Source organism: Anolis carolinensis, chromosome 5 (genome assembly GCF_035594765.1).
Source record: "Anolis carolinensis isolate JA03-04 chromosome 5, rAnoCar3.1.pri, whole genome shotgun sequence".
Taxonomy (NCBI): Eukaryota; Metazoa; Chordata; class Lepidosauria; order Squamata; family Dactyloidae; genus Anolis; species Anolis carolinensis.
Window position 1 is genome coordinate 139,054,827 of NC_085845.1, and position 25,126 is coordinate 139,079,952.

General features: G+C 38.3%; 1 protein-coding gene across 5 annotated transcripts in view; it reads left to right on the forward strand.

The window, feature by feature from the left end:
• cttnbp2 (cortactin binding protein 2) overlaps window positions 1-25,126 on the forward strand; it is a 121,856-nt gene that overhangs the window by 93,297 nt on the left and 3,433 nt on the right. For 3 of the 5 annotated variants that reach the window (XM_062982395.1, XM_062982396.1, XM_062982398.1), the window contains 10 exons: window positions 2,336-2,422; window positions 2,512-2,611; window positions 5,271-5,423; window positions 5,751-5,938; window positions 10,982-11,160; window positions 15,828-16,033; window positions 16,792-16,977; window positions 17,257-17,317; window positions 17,692-17,824; window positions 19,881-19,985. In XM_062982395.1, coding sequence (XP_062838465.1) covers window positions 2,336-2,422; window positions 2,512-2,611; window positions 5,271-5,423; window positions 5,751-5,938; window positions 10,982-11,160; window positions 15,828-16,033; window positions 16,792-16,977; window positions 17,257-17,317; window positions 17,692-17,824; window positions 19,881-19,985 — 1,398 coding nt within the window. Of the gene's footprint in view, window positions 1-2,335; window positions 2,423-2,511; window positions 2,612-5,270; window positions 5,424-5,750; window positions 5,939-10,981; window positions 11,161-15,827; window positions 16,034-16,791; window positions 16,978-17,256; window positions 17,318-17,691; window positions 17,825-19,880; window positions 19,986-25,126 lie in introns of those variants that run through there. The other 2 variants (XR_010006687.1, XM_062982397.1) reach the window with 2 other exon arrangements.

A 25,126-nucleotide genomic window follows, 5' to 3' on the forward strand; every position in this document is an offset into this window, starting at 1 on the left:
TAACTGCCGTCTTTATCAATAGCCACTGATTGCCCTAACCTTAAATGTTATAGTTACCTGTGGGGAAATGGTCATCAGGACTTGTATTTCATGTTCCCAAGTAGCTGATATACAGACATCATGAAGCCACTTTGTGAATATATTTTAATGTCAGTTATTTAGACTTAGATCTGACCCCATGCTGCTGTTCTCACAGTGGTGAAATAACATGAGGATTGTCCTTAACTGCATCTAAAGGAGCTCTTTGGAACTTGACTTTTGATTTTAAGTGATATTTAATTGTTCAGTAGTAAAAGAGCTTGTTGCTAACACCAACTTTGGCAAATAAATTATACTGAATCCAAATCCGTTCAGAGGATAAAGATAGATGCACAAATTTATGGATAAATAAGAGCCACTTTATTAACTATTTTAACTTGACCTGCATCAGGGTTGCATACTGAAGTGTATTCCGAAGGTGGTATGTATTTATCTCTTCTTCAGTATGGCAAGGGCCATCAGCTGCAGGCTCCAGATACAAACCAATAAATTTTACTTGATACTAGCCAGCTCATTTCCAGGATGTCTTACATGCTGACCTCCTGCTCAAGCTCAGAGCCTTATAGGAAAAAGGCAGACAATCTCATTTCAAATGTTGCTCACTTTTCCATCCTTGAGTCCCAGCACCCAAAAGGCAAGCCTAGAGACCTTTCACCAATAGGTGGATGTGGCTGCTCACCAATAATTGCACAAGCCTTCCCAAAGTGGCCAAAATGCTATTTATATGCAATTAAATGCCAATGAGGTAAATAATTAACAGTGTTGTTGTGTTCCTTCAAATAAAGTTCTGTTATGATGACCCTAAGGCAAAGCTATCATAAGGTTTTCTTGGCAGAATTTGTTCAAAGGGATTTGCCCTTGCCTTCCTCTGAGGCAAGTTTAAATGAGTTTAACAAAGCCAATTAATAAATTCTTTTAAAGCACTACCCAAAGCCAATTGTCCCATAGTACCATGGAGAATAAGTACAAGATAGGCATAACACTGTTAATACCAAAGGAGGAGCAAAGTTCACATTCATCCACAACAGGTGAACCGAAGCCTTTATTAACCTCTGCTTAGCCTGAAGTCTATACTAACAGGATAAATGAACATCTCTATCTCCCCCTCCCTCCACACACACACAAATCTGTGTTACTGCTAGAAAACATTAAGACATTTCCAGGCTCCCTTGCAGATTAGGAAATGGTGATGCCCATTCTGTGATCACTACTACAGGTGATGCAATAAACACTATTACCTCTGATAAGGACATTTTTTTTTCCCACGGACAAAATAAGATTTGACATACCTCCTGTATCTACCACGTTTACTATTGTTTAAATGTCTACAAATCAGTCAATCACTTGATTCATCTGTTGTTACTTGCAATCAAGTAGCTTTGTGGTGTCCTTATGAATGTGATACTGTACATCAAACTGAAGGCCTGCAGGCCAAATCTGGCCCACCATGTTTATGTTGCCCTCCATATGCTGAACTATAATTCCTTTATTCCTCATCATTAAACATCATGACTACAGCTGATGGGAGTTGTGATATAGTGACATCTGCTAGGATTCAGTGTGTTCTGTTTATCAAGATAGTGAGTTTGAATTTAGATACAAGGCTTGTGGCTATGATGCCTGAACCTCTCCCCAACCTCAAAACCACAAGTGCTGTTGGGCTGCAGCTCCCATTATTCCCAGTCTACAAGGCAAATAATCAAAAGTTATGGGAGGTGTCATTCAATAACATCCAGGGACCCAAACTGAGTAAAAACTAAAGAACAATGTCCATTTTAAAATGATATATTCACGGATTCTCCATCCATGGATTCAATGGCCCTTTGAAGGCAATCATAAGGCTGATGTGCCCCTCAATGAAAACGAATTTGTCAGCCGTGCTCTAGGAGCCCTGCTCAAGTCAGTTATCAATTGGCCTGCTCAAGTCTTGCAAATGCAGGACTGTAGCTTTCTCGAATGAATCAATTCAAATGTAGTGTATGTTTTACTTTACTTTTCTTTTTTTATTACTTTCCACATTACCAAGCACTACCAAGCACTAAAAGATATTACAAAGTCTTTTCCAATGAGTCATGTCATCTCATAGTATGTCCCAGAGTATGACATCCCCAGTTTAGTCATCTTGACTTCAAGAGATAATTTCAATAGCAGTAATGCCCACTGAATTCAGTAGGATGTTCTTTTGAATAGACCACTATAGGTTTATACCACTAATAGTGTTCACAAAACATTGTTTCCATTAATTTTGAAGTAACCCTGTTGAAATATACATCAGTATTTATGTATTTATCCCTAGGTGGAACAGTATCGAAATATCATCTTCCATGGTCCAGAAGGAAGTTTGCAGGATTATGTGGCAGATCAGATCGCCCTCTGTATGAAGGTAGGGAGATAAAATCCTTCAATAATGGGGCAGGGGGTGAGGAGGAAAGCATTACATACCTTTACTAAGTTTCTGAACTTTTAATACAGCACAAGCAAATGGCTGCTGGATTCTGCTGTGAAATAGTTAAAGTGAAGATAGATGCTGATTTCTCCAAGGAGCAACTTGCAGAATTATTCATCAATAGTGGTAAGATTCTTTTAATAAATCAGTAGAAGGGAGATTTACAACTGCGAGCCACATTTTTAATGAGGCTTATAAAGAAAATGCACTATGTGCAATCTTGGACTGCCTTGGACCTGGAAGTAAGCACCATTCAAAATAATGTTGTTTACTGCTGAGTGCAAAGGTATTAGGGCTGCATGTTGGAAAGCACTTTAATTTTAATAAAACCTTTTGGAAATGCCAGAAAAAAATGGATATTTAAGAGACCTTCAACTGAAGATTGTGCTCAGTGACAGGCTCTGCATTCCTTTCCATTGTTTTTGACAGACATGCAACTACGGTATATCTGCAGTTTTTAAAAAAAGGCTTTTTAGATGTTCAACATTATTAGGCCAGTCGTTTATTTTGACCTAAACTTTTTTAAAGACCAGATACAATTGCACTGTTAGACCTCAATTATTTATCCACTTCCAGGGCTAGTAATATTTATTGGCAGTGCCATTTCTGATTAAAAACATATAACAAGATAGGAAGCATGTAGTTTTCCACAATGTGTATTGTAGCTGCCGGCAACTCTCATGACTAGTTGTGCTGTCAAGGGATAATGGGATTATTTGTCATCCAGCACATCTGGAGAGCCGCATGATCCCCACTCCTGATTGATAAGATTTCCCTAACAGTAGCACAAATTGAAGTTATTCCATAGGATTATAATTATATATTGGGCTAAATTCATTTCTTTGGGTTTGAACAAGAGTTCAAATGCCTTGGAATTTCCACTTTGCCTCTCCCCGCTTCAATATAGAGGTTTCATCAGAGTGATGCAATCTTTTAACTATACTGATTTCCACAGGAATACTATTGCTTATGAATATTTGATACAGATGTTCATAAATGAAATACTAAATCACAAAGGTTTATGGCAAGAGTAAGACATTGCTAGACATTGCCCTAGTAATTCTGTTTGGACTAGTCTGATTTTTGACTTGTTTATTGCAAATAAAAAGATAATTTTCAGCAAACTATCTGAGGGTTACTGATGTTTATGATAGGTAAAAGCATCAAATATATTAGTTCATTGAAAAGAATGAGTAACCACTTGTGGGGATGAAAAACAAACATACATACATACATATATCTTGAAAGGGATCTGACATAAAAATCACTAACCATTGTGGGGCCCCAAATTTCCCCTCTTCCATTTTCAAGAAAGAGCAACAAAACAAACCCCAGCCTTCCTACAAAAAGTAATCAGGAGTGTTTAACTGCTTTCATAGGGCCGCGGTGATGCAGTGGGTTAAACCCTTGTGAACTGCTGACCTGAAGGATGGGTTGCTGACCTGCAGGTTGCTGGTTCGAATTCGCGAAACAAGATGATCTCTCGTCTGTCAGCTCTAGCTTCCGAGGACATGAGAGAAGCCTCCAAGTAACACAGATGGGCATCCCCTGGGCAACGTCTCTGTAGACGGCCAATTCTCTCACACCAGATGCGACTTGCACTATGCTCTCAAGTCACTTCTGACACGATTAAAAAAATAGGGAGATAATTTTCTCCAAGTTTTTTAGACTGGAATGAGTTAATTATTTGGCAGGGTAGCAAAGTAGTTTCTCCTTTTCTTTGACTTTTTAAAACAGCCTTCCTAGACCAGAAAAGAATGCAATTGGAATGATGTTACAAAGGAGAAACACATGTCCAGAGGATATATAGCTAGAAGGAGAACAGCAAAGAAACTCTTTTTCAAGTCACCCATAAAAGGAAGTCAGCCTTGGTCATCCTGTCAACTAAATTTTGTTAAACCATCCTTGCTGAAGAGATCAGGGAAATTTTCCTCACCCTCAAATCTCCCCCTCCATAATCAATGAATATTTAGAAAATGTGGGTCTGATAGATTCAAGCCATCTCTAGCATCAGTATTATCTTCTGGTCAGACAGATATTGTAAGTACTTGAAAAGGTTATCTGTTTTTCAGCAGTCATAGTACTTAAAAGACTTAGACGTTCATCATTCAACTCTCCTTGGGCTTTTCTGAGGAGAAAATTCTTTAATCTTCAGCTTTGTTTCTTACAAATCAGTCGTTTCTCTTTCATCTCACTTCTGTAAACACAATGACGCTCTGTTGCCGATATATTTGCATGAACTGTCACCTGTCCCCTAAGCTCAGACTGTCAGCTGTTCTGTAGGACATGGCATTGACAATCTGTAGGTGAGAGTTTGGCTAGGAATGGTTAATATTGTGAATTCTGTAGTTGAATGATTCACATTACATGTGGCCATCAGGCTTCACCATTTATTCAGCCATTGCCAAAGTTTAATAGTCCAAATATTGGCTCCTAAACTGAAGAAAACAATCACCATGAAGGCTCATATGTGTTCTAATTCATCCTTCTTCAAGCTTCTTTTTCTTCTTTCTTAAGCCATTTTCCCAAGAAGGGGAACCACATGTGACTGTGGTTTCCACAGGGCTTTGTTTTGGGCATCCTCCGATCTCAGGTTGGCAGCACACATCCTTCTTCAAATTGTCATCCCCAAACAGTGTTGCTCTTAGTTGACCCATCTATAATCTGAAGTATTTCATTGGTACCTGGTTATGGAAAGCTGATCTAGTTATGTGCGTCTCTAAACTGCTTTTGTAATAGAGGGAGATTTTCTCTGCCAGTCACTGTGGGCTCTTTGTACTTACAGCTTGCTTGATCCCAGTGAAACAGCCTTCTGTAAGCAACAGAATCATTGTAATTTTAGAAGATTTGGAAAAAGCTTCATTATCGGAATTACTAGGAGAGTTTCTTCAACCACTTGAAAACCGTGGCTCTGATAATCCCTGCACTGTAAAGAAAGGTACAAAATATTTGAATTCTGCTTGGATTTTCTTTCTTTTTAAAAATCAATTTTTATTTAGACAAATTAATACAAAATCTACATACAAATGTCCAAACAAACAAACAAAAACAAAGTTACAAATACTTATTTTTCTTGGATTTTCTGTGATAGGTAGCAATCTAGAAATTTACTTTAGAAGAAAACACTGAATTTCTTCTCCCTCTGTCTCTGGCATTAAAAGCCATCTGTGATACAGTGGCTTCATTTGGTTCATGCTTCCTTTTATCAGAGCAGTATCAATGATTGCAGAATTTATTTAAGTGGTTTCCTTTTTGTATCTTGCAGTCAATGGTGTATCTGAGGCTTATTACTTTCATGAAAACTGCTTTCTTTTGGGGACCATTGCAAAATCTCGGCTTCAAGGCTCTGACCTGATGGTTCAGCAACATTTCCTCTGGGTTCAGCTAAGATGGGATGGAGAGCCAATCCATGGCCTTCTGCAGAGATTCTTACGCAGGAAGGTATTAAGTAAGGTAAGGGTCATACATGCTTGAATCACAGGACATTGTTCTCCAGCAAAGAAGTTCAGACGAATTACAGAAAATTAAGTAAAACAAGATCAATAAATAAGATTTTTCTTCTGAGGGACAAAAAGTCCAATGAATGTATGATTGGGTAATAATTTCATAATAATTCAGCCTTAGACTTCTTTGGTTCTATGGACTTTGATTTGGGTATTAGAAAAACAAACAGACAGGATTTCATAGACTTTTCCCAGTCCAGCAGCAAGTTAGTAATTTTTCAGACACCATGACCTATTAATCTTAAATTTTATAGTTGAGCGAAATTAAAGGGCATTAGTGATATCATCTGCTATGTTAAAGATGTGTATCCTATCTGGCATCACTGTTTCCATTAAAGACTCCAGCAAAGGTTTCACTGCCTTTACAAATAAAAGTATGTTGGCTTCCATGTCATGTTGATGGCAGGACTGCAGGAGGATAGTTTTTCTTTGGAGAATAACTCAAAAACCTACAATATTACAACAGTGAGAGGCACTGCTGAAGATAGACTTCCCAGGAATATGCCTTGTTAGCAAGAGAGAGGTCACCATCCTGATGAGACATAGCCAATCTGAGAGATTATTTGGATCTCAAGAAAATTGAGAAACTCATTTGATGGTTTTCCTTCAAGAATGCCTTTCTGATAGTGTTCACGTTCTGAACATTCAGCCCCTAAACCCCTTTGAAAACTCCACCACCACATCAAGACGGACCCAAATGTATCCAAAGAATATATAAATGAAGTGGTTTATCTCACCCACCCAACTCCTCAATCACCCAAAATGGCTGAAATAAGCCAAAAATGGCAATTAAAAGTGACACAATATAACTTCAAGTGCACTCATCTGCACCAGTGCAGTTCCTAAATATTGTTGGGGAGAAGATTGGCCCACCACTGTCCTAAATGGAACCTAGTTATAAATTGTGCTTTGATAGATAGAAAAGCTGAGCTTATTATGATTATCCCATATGTACTTTGTATCATAGACTGTACTCAAGGCAATTCTCATACATAATCGCAGCAATCAGTAGTGACAATGTAAGTAACATCTTAAAGCTTTCTGGTTGTGTTTTGAACCAGAAAACATCCTGGTTGTCATCTCAGCTTGTTATTACAAAACTGTTGGCCATAGTAGTTAAAGATAACATGAACATTTTCTGGGATAGACAAAAATATTTGGAGCTTTTAATGTTTATGCAAGACATAAGACATGCATCACAGTGCTTTAATTCTCAGAGTTGCATTCTTCCCTGGCCTGGATTAATATATGATGTGTTTTTAAACCACAACTCTCCTAAGCTCCACACATGGACAGTTGTCATTGTGAAAATTGTCTTCATGGAAGTTTAATGCCTTAATCCTATATGGTTCAGCATAGCTATGGCTAACACTACAGTTATCCATTCATTGGCTTCTAAATTTACCATAGGGTCACTGCAGCCACTGCTCTATGACTATTCAGTGCCTGGTGAGAGCAAAGGTGGAAATGGAGAAGTATCTGACTATGTCCTCATAACCAGATGTGATATGATTACATTCTCCACCAAAGTCTGCTCCCTGGAGAACTTAAAGGATTGTGTAATAATTTTGGGAAACATAGCCAGATGATTCTCTGATCATTCCACCCTACCAGATATGGGTGGCTGGAGAATTGAAACTCTATAGCTGGTCCAAGGAAACTTTGGTACAAAGGGAGGAAAGAAATACCAACCTCCACATTGATAAAAAAAATATGTCTTGTGTATGCCAGTAACAAGATGTTTAGTCAAGATATATAGTAAGTCCCCTTGATGTTAGTGGAATTTACTCCCATTAAATGTGCACAGGCTGCCAGCCAAGATCTGGAACATCTCAAAAACAGTCAGGTTGCGTTCCTCTTATCTCCAGATCCAGGGTGATTGCTCTGTAGTTCTTTTGCCAAAGGGATACTATAACTTCTTTGATTTTTATAATGAGAGCAAGAAGAATTAATTGTGCAAAAATAAGCCAGTCTGCTTAATTCCCATTATGCATAGAAGGTACTGAATTTGGGTTACCTTAGTGTGCAGCCCTTGATGTGCACATCCCTGATTATGATTATTCCCTTTTAAAAAGTAATTTAAACTAAATGTCCACAGCTGAGCCATTAAGATAGAGCTGGGGGTGGAGGAAGGTTCCTTCTACAGTGAGTCTCTTAAATTTTCCTGCATACCAGAAAGCGCTGCTTATAATGAGATTAGGAAGAACATGAGTTTGTTCTTATGAAAGGATTTCCTTTTTAGCTCTTGCCTCAAAGCACTGCATTATCCCTTGACTGAATGCTTGTGTTTGGCTCTTCAGTCCTCTTCCAGGCTTTGACTCCCCCTCTGATAAATGCCTGAAGTGCTTTCCATCTTCTATCAGTGCTGTTTATCAAAAACGAGCAAAACGGAACAAGTGTATGAATACGGTGAAAGAGATGCAGCAAATTAGTGAACACCCACAACAAAAACTGAATGCATAATTTTAAGTTATTAATAATACCAGCTGGCTGTCACTGTATGGGAACATTATTATTTGGCACTTTCTTAATACTGTTGTTACAGAACAAGAAGAGCCTAGTTTTGTGAAGCTGCTTACATTGAAAATAAGCCTGATTTGGTCTGAATTATATGCTTCAGTTTCCCCTTAAGTTGATTATGGATAATCAGTTGCTATCTTGGCAGAATGAGAATATTTGAATTTCTATCAATAGGCTAATAAGACTTACAAGGCCTATAAGAAGCGTTTGCATTCATCAATTTGTTATTGTCACTTATTTGCTTTTATTACAATAAACATATTAGTTAGCACAGCCAGTTCTAGTGTTACAGGACATTGGACAGATCCATTAACGGATACCACTTTTCTTACTAAGGCGTTGGAAGACTAGGGCATTCTAAGCATTGCATGATCTTGTCATTCCAGTTCCTCACAGCACCCTGGAGCAATGCTTCAATGAGATAATTATAAGGAATTTAAATGGTGCTTATCAGGAAGGAAAGGAGCAGGAAAAGCATCCACAGTCAACCTTGCCAAAATCCTGAAACCCAGCAACTGCCCAAATGCAAGGCTGACCCTGTTTAGATGGCCTTATTTTCCATATAGCCAGTTATCAGAAAGGGCCTTAAATAACTATTGGTCCTAGCGTGGTATTTTAAGGCTTTAATTTTTTCCTTTTCTTATCTAGAAAAAAAGACCCCTTTCAATAATGATGCTGAGCAACTTTTAACATTTCACATCAAGTATAGTTCTGATGTATTTGCCTCTGATGCATCTGGTTCACCTATTTCCACTGTGTCCAGACAGGCTAAGCTTCAAGGCTGGTTCTGCTGCCTCAGATGACAAATGCTAGAGGATAGCCTTTTTCCCATCTCTCCTCAAGAGCCTGCTAGATATCACTTCTCTTGAAAGACAGAGCTGTCTTACACAGGCTTTTGGCTCCCCCTAAACCATCCAGCTACCATCAAGTTTGATAAAGAACTTTATTGCCAATGTTGAATGAAAATTCAACTGCTGGTCCAATCATTTTCTGTGCTGTTGATGATGTAATATTTTGCTTGCAGCGGTAAAATGAGTGATATAGCCCTAATAAAACTTTCATATGACTCAGATTTTTTTATTATAAAACCTTCTCTTATCTACTGAACTTTGAATGCTACTTCAACCGTCATTCACGCTTGCTGTTATGCAAGCTCATTGGGGACCTGAGTAAGTCACTTTACAACACCATGTATGTTTCCACCACCAGAGATGGAACATACCAGCAGTGTGTCTATCTGAATGTGTGCCCCAGTTAGCATAAAATGTTAATTAAGAGGAACCGTTGCAATCCCATTTGATTCCTGTGTTCTTAGGTAAAGCTAGAAATACACCAAGCACGTTCCGCAAGCTTGTCTTGGCAAGATGGTTTCAGCAATAGCATCTGCATTCTGCAGGTTATCCTTTCTGTAAACACAGCAGACTCTTGCTAAGTGTAATGTTATACCTTGTTTCCTCTGGAGGTGTGTGGTATGACAGTTGCAGACAGACTGCCTAGCTAATATCACTTTAATAGTTTCAGTGGGAATTAAACAAAGTGTTCCATAGACCATTGGGTTTGCATGCTATTAGGCTGTATTTATTTCTGAGTCACAAGCCCACAATGAAATTAATAATATAATAATTGTCCTCATGGCTGAAATCAAAGTTTCAGGAGCCGATTTAGTAACCTTTATCCAAAAATATTTGGAACCAGAGGTGTTCTGCATTTTGGATTGTGTGGGGGAGAGATTTTGGAATAGGTTCATATACATAAATTAGATATCTTAGAGACCCAAGTCTAAACATGAAATTCATGTATGTTTTATATACATCTCATACACATAACCTAAAAGTAATTATAAACAAATATTTTAATAATTTGTTTATGAAACAAAATCTGGGTACATTAAACCATCAAAAAGCAAAAGTGTCACAATGTAAACTACCGAAGTGGATGATTTTGGGCTTTGGAGTAGTTAGGATTCCATAATAAGTGATGCTCAAGCTGTGTAATGAATTTGGTCCATACTTAGAGTATCCCACCTCAAATTTCAATATTATCCTTAAAATGCTTTAACTTTGGGTAACTTCTCTCAGCCTTGTGTTATTCTTTGTGATGATTGAAATATTCAAATATCTTCACTTTTCTAAATACACATTCACATGTGGATGTAACTAATCCAATTTCTCCTCACTTTTATTATTCAAAATCATGACTTGCAACTTAAGGTGCATGAATAAACTCCATGGAAAAGCATTTGTGTAGTGGTTAAAAGACGTGAAATGAAAAACTGATCCCTGGTACAATTACCACTTGGTGCTAAGTATTAAGCAGTATATGTGTGTGGCCACAAATCGTACTTCACTGCTGGTGCTGCTGTTGTTGTTTATGAAAACTAATTCGTACATGCAAGGGGTCAAATTATGAAACTTTTGATTTTGCAAAAAGGTGCAAATACTTTCAAACCAACTGCTTATTCTATTCTCTCCAGTTCAGAGGAATGATGCCTCCTCCATGTGATCCAGTTTGCAAGATAGTGGAGTGGATTCTTGTGGTGTGGCACCAGCTGAATTCGTGCTTGTCACGTCTCGGTGCCCATGAAGCACTTGTGGGACCAAAGCATTTCATGTCTTGTCCAGTGGTGCCTGGCCACAGCCATGCAACTGTGAAGTATGACTTTTATTTATATTTTTAATTAAAATTATTATGTAGTAGCACCCTTCAGAACAGGGTTGCTCAAACCAGTAGTCCATGAACCATTGACTGCCAGTCCACAGAAAGCTTTTGGAAGAGGGAGTGGAGTTAAACTTGCAAATAATCCAAACAATGAGTGTGAAACCTACAAAAGTGGAGGGCCAATTGTATCCATTTTGCAGTTTTGAATCTTGCATATTTGATTTTTCACAGATTTGATTAAAATGTTATCTCTAGGGATCTCTAGGTCTTCCAGTGTGATTCTATCGCTAATTTCCTCCAGTCATGCCAAAGGACCCAAGAGATTTCTAGAGAGAATACATCTCTAGGAATCTCTAGGTCCTTGAATGCAATTCTATGTTCAATGTCCAATGGAAATTGACTAGAATAGTGATGGAAAACCTAGAAATTCCTAGAGCAATGTTCTCTTGGGGGGGGGGGGGGGAGAAAAGCTATTTCTTTATTTGCAGTTTTTCACTTTCACCCCAGCAAATGTGGAGATCTGACTGAACTTAATGTCAGCTAGATATCACTAGATATCTTTCCCATCATCTACTAAATTGTTTTTAAAGGGAGATATGGATTGAACCTGAGGATTTTGATATGCAAATCCATTCCCTATACTCAGCTAAAGCTGCTTTCCCTACCCACACAATGATGGGTCTCCTCTATCATTCAGTGAAGATGTAATTGCTACAAGGTCAAATTCTGCTTTTCAGGAACAATAAATATCCATTGGATTTGCCATTTTACTGCTTCCCTGGATTTATACTTATGCTGTTTAAATTCTGTGTAAATGCAGCTTGTGGTACAGAATTTAGCATACTGAAAACCTCAGCTCTCGTCTTTTTCATTTTTGAAGCATGTTACTAGTAGAGATATCTGATTGTAGAAGTCAGTTGTTAAATTCTTAGTGGTTGGGAGCAGAACTTTGGTGTCCTTTGGAGCGGTTTATTGCTACCGATGACTGGCATTGGTTCTAGGCCCAGCATGGTATAATGGTTTGAGTTTGACTCTCCATTTGGTTATGGGAAATCATTGGTTGGCTTTGGGTGACTGACACACTCTCAGACCCATAAAATCCTATCATGGATTCATCTTTGAGTGCACTATGTGTTGTGAATGACTTGAAGGCGCACAACAACAGCAAGCAGTTAACTGGGATGTTAAAATCCCAATTCAACTATTTTCTTGTCAAGTGATTCTCAGCAACTTCCTACCCCAAGTCCCTAATCTTAGTTCCTAAAATGGGAGCAATGATTAATTTGCTTTGGAGCATTTGCTATGAAGATGAGAAATCATGTTGCGATTACATCTAAGCGTGGTAGGAAATGCATATAATAATGTGATCTGAGACCACCAGAAGACATGAGTAGTGCTCTTGAAATATTTATTTCCTTGATAAATAAAACAGGAAGGCACTAAAAATATACTAGCAGCAAAATTGCAATGCATGTGTCTGCATTGCAATTTTGTCAACATTTTGAACATTTTCGTAAATCAACATAAATTCAAAGGGAAATAAATCCAGCCCTTTTCGGGGAGGACTCATATATTTAATGCACAGGATAAAAACTAATATTTTAAATATGTGAATGATGGCATTAAAGGTACACACACACATATATATACTAGCTTTGCCCGGCCACGCGTTGCTGTGGCTTATGGGAATCCTTTGTTGGCCAGGTGGAATAGCAGTCTCAAAGCCTGGCCGTTTTCTGGAGTAACTGGAACTGTTTGTTGTATGAATGTAGAGGCATGGATGAGGGGTTGTGCTGCCAAGTTTAGTGTTTCTGGGATGTGTAGTTTTTTGGTTTTGTCCTAGGCCGAAATTTCATTACCCTTATATATATATAGATTTAAAAAATCATTTTATGTTCTTCTACAATCCTTCTCCCATTTCCACTATCTCGTTTTTGGTTTCCTAATCCCAATTCTTCAATTTATCTGTTTTTGGCTTCTAGTCAAACTTCTACTTCAATTGCATTTGATAAGATAGCAAATAGAAACTTTGGATTTGATTGTAAAGTGGTTAAATGTGACTGACAAACTATCTTATCTTGTTTATTTTACCACTACACTACACTTAAGTGCCATTTTAAGGTGCATATTCTAACAACAAGTGTAAGGGTACACGCAGGTGCTTTCAAGTGTATATGGGAAATTTTTGGTAAATGTAGTTTTGTTCCCAGCCTTCCATAAGATGCTTTTGAAACACTTTCTTTCTTAGCACGTACTGTCACTCAATGGTAGGGCATATATTTGGTATGCAGAATGTTATAGGTTAGATCCCTGACATTTCAGTAAAGAAGAGCATGTGGAAAGTGAAAAGGGAGAACTAGTTCCCTTTAGAACAGCTTCCAGGCAAAGCAAACAGAGCTTGGCTAGATCTTACTCGGTATAAGGAGCCTAAATAAATAAATAAATTTATATGGATCAAAATAGAAGATTCCCATTTTCCTTTCCATCTTGTCACCCTGTTGATGTTTTTTACAGAAATATTGGTTAATTAATTCAGTGCACCCAGGCCCAGGAAGCTAAACAGCAAATGAGATGAGATCGTTTAAATCAGTGTTTCTTAATCCATTTAATGTGGGGGACTAGCAACTATCCCCTCATCGTGCCAGGAACTAGCACAGTATTTGTGCCCACTGGCTAGAGATTTTTAAATTTTATTTTTTGGGAATTTGTCAGTAACTGGCAACCAATTGCTCAGGGATCCAAGGACCACCACTTTGAACAGTACTGATCAAGACTACACCGTGGAAATCACTCCACAGGCTATGACAAAGAGATTAGAGAAGAAAGCTGTACAAAACCAGCATCATTGTTTTTCTTTCATATACTACATTTCATCCTTGTGTACATCACCAAAGAAAAGTCCTTTGAACATATATGCTTGACATTCAACTGCAGTGTTATCTCTTTTCTTTTCCCTGGCTGGAGATTCTGTATATAAATAATTCGGTAGGATAAAATTTTACCTAGTATGCACCTCCAGCCTGGAAATATCATCCTAATTTATATTTCTGTTTGTCTGTTAAAGTGAATGAGAATGAGAATGAGAATGAGAATGAATGAGTCATTTTTTTTAAAAGTGTCAACTTACTCCCTTTTGCAACTAGTGCGAACATGTGTTTTTCTCACTATCTAGGCATTGAAAAGCTATTAGCCTTCAGTCACTCTTTTCTTAGTGCTGTTATTTCAGTGAATTTCGAAAGCTTGTTCTGTGCCTTCAAGTCATTTCTGACTTATGGGGACCATAATGCAGATGTATTATAGGGTTTCCTTGAAAACATTGTTTAGGGTGGGTTTGACTTTTGACTTTGAAGTGGAGAGGTGACTTGCCCAAGGTCACTGGTAGCTTTCCATGGCTGAGTGAAGATTTGAAATTTGGTTAGAGTTTAACACTATACTGGCTCTCCCTTCCTTTATAAATTTGAAAGCTATTTCTATTTATCTCTTCATAATTTAGACAACAAAATTTCAGCTCCTGGATAAGTATTTGCCTAGTCATAATGCAGAAAGCAGCAGCGAAGAGAGCTATTTCCCCTGGCCTTTCCTAGCTCTTCCCTGGTACTTAAGGCAATTCAAGGGCAAGTTTCTACAGAGCCCTTAGGAAATAAGGGTAGAGTTATATTGGTTCAAAATTTCCTGTATGGCATTGAAGCACCATCACTCATTGAAGTAAAAGTCACGACACATTTCTGTAAAGACAGGTGCTGTAATTTAAGTGTCCCTGAAAATCACACAACTCCTCTTCCCAGTTTTCCAAGTGTTATGATTATTCCGTTCTGTAGGGGAAATAAACGTCAGAAATGATCAGTCTATATATGTCATAGATTCCAGTGCTGATTTCTCTACTCTGTGATGGAAAGCTGTCAACATTGAGTATTAATAGTACATATTCCAGTTTGGAGACAATTTAAAATGTGGTGTCTTTGGAAGTAAACTGATGTTGTGAAGAAGATTGTTTGTCATTTGCATTCAAGTTCTATTTTGTGCGCCAAAAGTGAAGCTAGTTTGTGGCCACCATTGCAGTATTATCTATCACCCTTTTAACAGAAGGCTTCTTTGATATATTTCTTATTGATGGCATTAGCAATCCTACTGGGAATGAGACTCTTAGGTAAAGAAGCATTTAGTAGACACTTTATGTCCCCTTTACAATCTTTCTATTACAGTGATTCCAACTTTTTTTTTTACCATGGCCCACTTGAACAGAGCCCACTTTGTCCAGGGACCACACTCCAACATTAGTATCAAAAAGGTTACAAATCAGTTTTTGATCAACTTTATATTCGGTTTGGTTATTTAGGATACTGATTCAGAAAATTGCACTGGTCTATCCAATGCAATGGTCAGGTCTTTGGAAAGGGGCGGAAATTAAATAAATAAATAAATAAATAAAGAGGAAGGAGGTTCGCGGACTGGATTTTCATTATCATGGCCTACTGCTGGGCCGTGGCCCACAGGTTGAGAACCACTGTTCTGTCAGACCAGAAGAGAAGACCTTTGTTAGCTAGTGTTCCTGGATTACTTCAAAAGCCTAAATGTTATTTCCAGTATGTCAAGTATATCTAGCTAGCCATTTTTGTCATGTCTTTCTTCTATTTCTACCCCTCCACCCTATGTGTTTTCAGGTGGATGTCCAAATTATGGAATGCTATCATTGCTCCACGAGTTCAAGAAGCGATTCTCTCCAGAGCCTCTCTAAAAAGACCATCTACACTGGGACAATTGGCAGTCAAGAAAAGTCCAAGCCAAGGGCAACAGGCTGTGGTAAAAGCAGCACTCAGCATTCTCTTAAATAAAGCTGTGTTGCATGGATGTCCTCTTCCCAGAGCAGGTGAGAAGGGAAACAGGTCAGCCTTTCTAGAACTAAGGCTTGGGGCAAAAGGAAAGGCTATAATTTATTCAACCTGGAATACATTGAATCAACACCCAGAGCAGACTATAATTTCAAGGCACAGATTTTTAGAATAATTCAAATAATATAAATGCGCTGAATCACTGATGAGCAAAAACAAACACAAAAAAGGTAACAAAGGAGGAGCTGATTCCTGCTCACAACATGATTGCTAGGAATCACTTCACTGTTGAACTCATCCTATACATTAAACTACTATGAACATTGGATTTCTCATTGAATTTCTCTCTTTCTCATGCACAATGTTTTTAATTTTGGAAAACATCTTAAGTTCCCCCTGTTTTTGATCAGATCAGGTGTTTGCCACAGATGACTTAGTTCAGACAACAAGGGCCCTGCTTTCTGACCACCAGGAGGCAGGTTGACTTCTGGCATTAATCTTCATTTCCTCCTGAAATTAACAAACTAACTCTCTTTCTCTCTGATTTTTCTCATCCTTCCTTTCTCCCCATAATATTGTCTTTCTGTTGCTTTCTATTTCTGCTTTCTTGCATTTTTTTTTTGTAAAAGCAGAGTAGCAATGGAACTGTAGCAATGTGTACTGATCTGAATTAAACAATTGTGCAAAAAATAAATTGAGTAATACTCCTCTAGAGAAGGGTAGATACTTTGGCATTCGATTCTAACATTTCAATAATGGATAATTACCACAATTTCATTTGCTTTTGTTGTTTCAGAACTGGATCAGTACATTGCTGATTTTAAAGGAGGGAACTTTCCCCTTTCCATGGTATCAACCTACAAGAATGGCCCCAAGAAAAGAGGTGAAGGCATTGCTTGGAGAAAAGTGAGCACAAGTCCTCGTAAGAAGTCAGGAAATTCATCATCCCAATCCTGGAGTAAAAAAGAGGAAAACATAGAAGGTAACAAGTGATGTAAACAGAACTTCAAGAAATTGCAGGAAGGGTCAGGGAAGGCATTTTAATTGCCATATCCAGTCATTTAACAAAATGGTAGTCATGTCTAATTTTGTTGCCAACTGGATTGACAGTCCAGTAAATATTGTTGAATGGCTATCTTTCTTTGGTGTTCTAGGGATATCTGCATAACCTAGTTAACATGTGCATTTGAATTGATAGATATCAGTAATGCTTCAGTTAGCTGCATGTGTGACAGAGCTTACCATCTTGTCTCCTGTACAGGTGTCAAGGCAAAGAACATATTGCAGGAAAATGGCAACAGAATGGCTTCTCTAACAAGAAAGTAAGTACAGGGTCCAGTTGAAGCTGGAGAACTTGACCAAGAATAAATTTAAATAACTGTATTGTGTTCCTACCATAGTTGTTTCTTAACAGCCTCTTCTGTCAGCTCCAAGGACAGCTTGAATGGTGTTTTAGGAGATATAGAAAAATATACTGTCTGTCCAAAGTGTGTCTTAAACTAGTCATAGTCTTACACTTTAGAGCCATTTTCTGGGACATGTCAGAACATTGTTTACTTGGTAGCCTCTAATCACATCACTAGAAAGTTACTTCCATTTAACTGCACTACTTTTCCAGGCTCTGTCTTACAGACTGTCATCTTTTAACTCTGCACTTGTTAGCTAAATCCATATTTGTTCTGTTTTGCCTTCTAAGAAATACAGAAGATGATCCGCTAAGTGTATTAAACCTGGAACAGAAGCTATCCCTTGGTTCTGATGATGAAGTAGACCTTGTGCAGGAACTTCAGAGTATTTGTTTAAGTAAATCAGAATCTGACATAAGCAAGGTAAATTTCTGGCCACTGCTCTTTCTTGCTTCTTCCCTGCTGCATCCTCATTTTCTCCCCATCTCAAGAAAACATCCCTTGACCCATCTACTCCAAATACTACCATATTGTGCTTCTACTTTTTGCCTCCAAACTGTGGGAGTTTTTCATCCATCCCCCTTTTGACTTCCTGCAACCTGGATTCTGCCTTCTGCTCTCTGCTGAAACTTCCTTTGTCAAAATTGCTTAGAGAAACTCCTAAATTCAGAGTTCTTAACCTCCATGATCTCTCACCTGTCTCTCAGTACAGTTAATTAACCTCTCTTGCTTGATACCCTTCATCTCTGATTTCCTTGATTCTTTCCTTAACCATATGACTTATTTTTCATTCAACTTTTCCAAAAGAAGAATTTCACAATCGATTTCCTCCCTTTGCATTGTGCCCCTATATGATATTTCTGTCATTGTCATTCCTGGTCATTCCATCAGATGCCATGACTTTCAGCACCATTTACATATCAGTGAGAACCAGGCTCGAATTTCCAGCTATCTGGTCCAGGATCTCTTCAGATTCCAAAACCAAATCTCATATAATACTCATATTCCTTGCCAACTGCACTACCTACCTTGTTGCTTAGGCAAATCTTTGATTCTTCATCACTTTCTTCTGTCTGCGACTTCCTGCTTCTCTAGTGCTACATGTTCACCTATCCAAAGATCCCAATTTTTCTTAAATGGCTCTTCCTTTTCTCAAAAAACTTAAAATGCTTGAAGCTCTCGTTCAATGGATCTACATGATGTTGCCACGTTTCCTTTAAATCTCTACACAAAGTCCTTAGCACTGTCCCTTAGATTCCATCACTTACTAAAACTAAAATTAATAATACATAACGGAATCGACAGCATAGTACTATTATCCTCTTTTTTCCCTGTATTGCCTCCTTGGCAAATTTTTATATACAGGGTAGTTTACCCCTTTTGGGTGGAGGAAGGTTACTGTGTCTTGACACGCAGAGACAGGTTGGGCAAATTGTAACTTTTTTGTGCTCCCGAAGCCCTCCAGGGGTAAAAAAAAATGGGGAAATATTTTTTATCATAAAATGTTTCCCAGTGTTCTCTAGGGAACACCAAAAAAAATTCACAACATTTCTATACCCGGTCTAGACCAATCGGGGTTCAGAGGAAACCTGTTTCTAAAACCTGTTTCCAGTCACTTCCTATAGCTACAACAGATCTCTCCTGGTCCTTCATTGGCCCACTGGAGATCCAAAAACACAGTGGAAAATGCCGCCAATGCCTCCTAAAATTGGTTTGGGGCATTTATGACCAAAAGATAGGAAAGGGCCTGCAGAAGATGGGAAATTCAGCCCTTTAAGATCTTCTTGAAACTAATGTGCCCCCATAACAAACCACAGTTGCCCACTTCTGGCATAGGGAATAGTGAAGGTGATGATGATGATGATGATGATGATGATGATGATGTAGATAAAAATACTTACGTTACACTTGGTTCCTCAGTCTGTATTGCAGTTGTACAATACAGAAAATCTCTGTGTGATGACTGCATCATATATTTAGTTCATCAGGCAGAAATTCATCCTGTGGAAATGTTCTGTTCCACTACAACAAATGTCTGGTTGCTATCCTGTGCATTCAGGACAGCAGCATGGAATTGGCAGGCTCTGTGCATTAACCTTCTCATGAGGAGCATACCGTACAGACTGCTGGAAACACTTTTCAACACAGCAAACTGCTGTGGCAAGTGTACAGTGTAGATTACAGCCATTTAAGAGGATTATCAGAGTGTATTGAAAGTGGGTTCTTTGAATCTCTAGATTATGATGGAAGAATTATTGTTGTTTAATAGTTCAGTCCTTAAGTGTTAATGCCATCCATTTGAGAATTCACAATGGAGACAAAAAAGTATAGGTTAATAACATTGCCTTTTAGTCACTGATGCTATTTCTGTCATCTGAATCATCCCATTGTGAGTAGGAATTAAGCCTAGAGGATAATCGTTGCTTTATATTATCGGGTCTTCTGGAATTGACCTTTCTCTATCTTCTTTCTCCATCAGATAGTTGATTCCAAGGATGATCTGATAAAGATGATCAGTACTTCTCAGAAGGATCCTGTGCTTTCAGCCAACATCATTAATGCTAATACATCAGCATCACAGCAGGTATGTGACAAGCTATGGTGCATAACAGAAGGTGTCTCTGTGCATTCAGATCACCAGTTTAGAGTCGCTTATTGATTTGGAAACAGTTAAGGCAGTTCTGAACACATTGGATGGGATCAATACATGATTGCTGAAGCTTTTGTTGTTGTTTTGTCCCTCAGCAAGGAAAGAAGAGAGCATCAGAGACATTGGTTTATTTATCGTGTCAGAAGCAAATTGAGAATATAGTTATAATGTATTAAAGACCACAAAATTAAAACTTGGCATTATACTAAATTTCCTTTGACCAAAAACTGGCCACTTTGAGTGCCTCTGGTGTCACTGTAAGGACGTCCTCCATTGTGCATGTGGCAGGGCTCAGACTGCATTGTAGTAAGTGGACTCCACTTTATAGCCCCATTTCTTAAGATTGGCTCTGCATCTCGTGGTGCCAGAGTGCAATCTGTTTAGCGCCTTCCAAGTTGCCCAATCTTCTGTGTGCCCAGGAGGAAGTTTCCCATCCGGTCTCAGCCACTGATTGCGGTTCCAGGTTTTAATCAGAGACATGAATGAGATGGATCAGATGGGTAGAAGATTAGCAGAGATAGACATGCTCTAGGAAAAGTCAAGGGCAAGGTGGCAAACTGAGAAAGATAGAGCATAAACAGGTTGGAAGAGAAAGGGATTGAAAATAAATTATTCTATGAACAAGTAATAGTCATGGCTTGTTCTTAGGAGATTTCATCCAGAAAACAAACTTTAAGAAATCCATTTATTTGAAAATGATGTGGCATAAACATTTGGCCTTGGCATTTTTGCTGACTTCTCAGATAATTTTGACAGAGCACAAGAAAAAAACCTTTACAATGTGCTATGACTCCTTTATAATTTATGAAGGATTTCCAGTGGTGCTGAGAATTTTGAAATCTCCTGCTTATTTGTACCAAAGTCCTTTGAAGCAGAGGGAAGAGCTACAAGCTGAGCCCTACAAATGGAATTTCTTAAGCAGCTGCCAGAATGGCTCATTGCAGGAAGATTTCCTAAAGTCCTCTTTCCAATTAAGTATTCCTACCAGTGTAGTACCGAAAGGGGCGTGGAAGTAAAGATTTAGAGAGTTTTATCAGAAATGGTCACCACATTATACATTGAAAAATTAATAGGGCAAATGGACACTCAGATACCAGAGGATGGAGCTTTTGGTAAATGAACTGTGCTGGAGCAAAAAAAAAAAAAAACAGCTTAGTAGAAATAATTTGTCCTGGCTGATTTTAAGAGTGAGATCCAAGTGAAATATTTGTCCATTCAGACAACAGACTCAGGCAGCTTCAATAAAGCAATATTAATACCAACAGACAGGGGATTGTGTAGTGCTGTAGAAATTATGAGACATGATGGGTAACAAAAATAGGATTTTTAATGGAGTGTTGGGTCCTCTATCTGGTCTATTCCAAACAGAGAGTGAATATTGTAATTTCTTTGGGGTTTCTTTATACCCCTACTTGGTTGTTGTGTGCTTTCAAGTCATTTCTGACTTATAAGGACCCTATCATGTTGTTTTCCAGGGCTGACAGCATGTGACTGCCATTATTCACTTACTCTAATTCTTAACTTGATTTATAAGAGAAGTCTTATAAAACAAACAAACACATTAGTAGTACAAAGAAATGTTAAAGATAAAAAACAATCTGTATGCCCTCAAGTTGCCTGTCAATTTATGGAGATTTCAAGAATTTCATAGGGTTTACTTAGGCAAAGAATAGTCAGAGGTGATTTTGTCAGTTCCTTCCTTTGAAATATATTGTCTACAGCTCCTGGGATTCATTGGCGCTCCGCCATCCAAGTACTAACCAGAGCTGACACTGTTTAGTTTCCAAGATCACATAGGATTTCATGCTTTTAGGGTATTCTATAAATGTAAAGGATTCAGTGTAAAAATGTAGTTTCAAAGAGACCAGGCTGGAAAAAGCTATTTGAAAAGTCATGTCGTGTCATATAACCAGACTGCCACCACAAAAAAAATGCCTTATATTTAATAATCACCCATTTTGTGTTGCCTTCAACAACACAAATCACCCATTTTGTGGGTGCATAGAAGAAGACTTTAAAATGTAGGTAGAAACATACGGAAGAAGTGTTTCAGGTTTTAAAGCAGAAATACAACTTTTTCAGTTGGGTTACAAGTGGATTTGAAAATCAAAATTCAAGCAAATTATAAAGTGGCCAGTCTAATTTTTTTTAATTTGGGGACCCTTTTCAGGAATAATGACCATTTTGAACTATTTTTATAGGCAGCCCATTAAAAGATTACAAGAGAGAGAACAATAATCACAAGGTTTTCCCTGTCTTTGTTATCATATATTTAATAATGACTGATATAATAATCTGATGAACTGCTTTGAATGAGTGAAAGCACTTGAAATGAGCATTGTGCCCTAGAATATTTTCAAAGCATAGTGTGGCATTATGGTTAGAGCATTGGACTGTTATTCTGCAGACGAGGGTTCAAATCCCCACTATGCCATGGAAACCCATTGTGATTTCAACTCTTCCAATGTTGAACTTGGACAAATCATATCTTCTCTGCTTCAGAGGAACACAAAGCCAAGCCCTTCCTGAATAAATCTGACTGAGAAAACCCTAATATAGAGTTGACTTAAGGTTGCCATAAATCAGAAACAACTTGAAGGCCCACAACAACAACAGCAATTGATTGGTGGCTGAGAAATACAAAGAAGATTCCATGCCAAGAAGAAATTAGAAATGCAGATTCCTCAGCACTATGATGAAAGGATTTGGCTTCAGCCCTTTGTGAGCATGCCCAGATATAGCTAACCCTCCAGATGGCTGCAGTTTCCATGGAAATTAGAAAACACTGAGGAAGCGACTGATGAAAATAGAACTGAGGAGGAGGTTTTGTTGGAGGTGACAATTCAAACTGCTAACTTGCTGAAAGGCTTTTTTGTTTCTCTCTGAGACTACCGCCTTCTCCACATGTGAGGCGAGAAAGAGGGGAGTCTCCAAGCAGGTCATGGCAGCAGCTGGGAATTGCTACAGAGACGGCATCAAAATGAGCTCCGTTTTCCCCATAAAAAGCCAATAGAAGCTTCTAGGGAAGGGGGAAGTGATCTAAGAATATAGGAGATAACTGACTCATTTACTGAGTGATTGGAATTATTCCTGAATTTCTTTTTAAAAAACAGAACTCAAAGCTTGCAACAAATCAGGACTAAAAAATACAAAATAAAAGAAATTCAAAGCATACAATGCAATTAAATAAATGCAATACAAAGTACAGTATATACACGTACAAATTCCATAAGCCCTTCCTCATAACTGGTCATTTATCAAAAGCTGGCCTGAATTAAAAGATTTTTGACCACCAGCTGGAACTTGCTAGGTGAAAAACAGGACACGGATCCTGTACCTTGAATTGTTTCTTGGAAAGGCAGTTTCAGCAGTGCTGTTTTTCACCTGGAAGCAACGTCGACATAACCTATTGTTCAAAGAAGAAAGTTGTTTTTGCTGCATCCAGAATTTGTGCTCCATTGTGGAGAAGTCTCAACGGTATTCAGCAGCTTTCAGTCTCCTTGGTGAAGGTCATGAATGTATTAGCAGGTTTCGGCATCCCAATTAGAAAGCAGCAGGCTAGCTCAGTAAGCATCAGAAATGCAGAAAGCAGATGGCTGTGCTCAGTTACGCCTGGGGCTCTTCCATCTTGGTGTATTTTCTGTCAATGTAAGATGGAAAAAGACAGGAAGACAAGACACATGGCAATAGAGATATTGGCTAGAATTCATCACCACAGATATGGGTACATAGCCTAGCATTTACTCATCTGTAATTGGTTTGTACGTACAGTCCTATGTATTCATTATAATGGCACTATTGCAGTGCTTGTAAAAATCTCCCGATCCTCCTTTACCAGGCAGGAAGCCCTGAAAGCAATGGAGATCCATTCTCCTATTAATCGGAGACCAGCATATTGATGTTTCTTCTGGATTCTCCTATAAATCTCCAGTACAAGGAAGACATGTTATAGGGATCCACCTTCTGATTGTTGCACCAGAGATACCTAGGCAAAGTGCAGAAAACATTGCTCAAAGCAGGTGCTCTTTGGTAAAGAAGGATTGGGAGGGAAGTCAGACCAGAAGTCCACCCGAGCATCTCAGTTGATATCTTCATTTTGCTAAACTTCCAACTATGGAAGTCAATTTAGATCACTTTTGTTTAGAAAAACATGCATGCAGCCTGTATTTGTCCAAAAATACAATGCGATCTGTTTCGAGTCATGGACCAATATTATCTTTAACTGTACAGTTATATCAGTTTGCAGTAACACAAGTGAAGTAGTCTATCATAGCTCCTCTGAAATTTAACTTAATGCAAACTTTTCACTTTTTAAAGGGGAGAGATTAGTGTGTGTGATTCAGAGTTAACAGGAATTTTAGAGTGGGTGTTGCTATAAATATAGTGTTACATACCCAAATCTCCACTATACAATTTGATATGTAACTCAATAATGATATAATAATAATGATAATGATGATATATAGCTCAACTTGACACATGAATCATTTTTAAATGATACAAAACAGGGAACATTAAAATAGAATTAAACTATCAACAATATTCCAATGATTGAAAACTAATGTATAATATAATTAAATGATAAAGAGCCATTTGGTGTAAAACCTTCAGGACTTCATAATGATGCTTCTGGGATGGAGCCTGACTGAGCCCATCACATGACACAGGGCTACTTCCAACGGGGCTCTGTCCTGGCAGCATTGTAGCATGGAGCCCTGAGAACATGGGTGGCTACCCGTTTTCTCATTACCTAAACCCTCAGTCTATTCTTTTAAAGCTATGTTTTAAAAGCTTATTAAAATAAAAAGGTTGCTATCAGCCAAAAGGAGGACAGAAAAGTAGAAGATTCTGATCTCCTTGGAAAGATGTTCTGGAGTCTAAAGGCAGCCACCAAAAAAAGCCCTTTCTCACATCCCCTCCATCTGTGCTTGTGATGGTGATGGAGATGAGAGAAGGACCTCTCATGAAGACCCCTAGGTCCTGAACAAGCTCAGAGAAAGACAGACAGACATAACGTCTTCCAGGTAGCTTGGACCTAAGCTGTAATTAAGGCCACATGGTCTCTGTCACCCTGA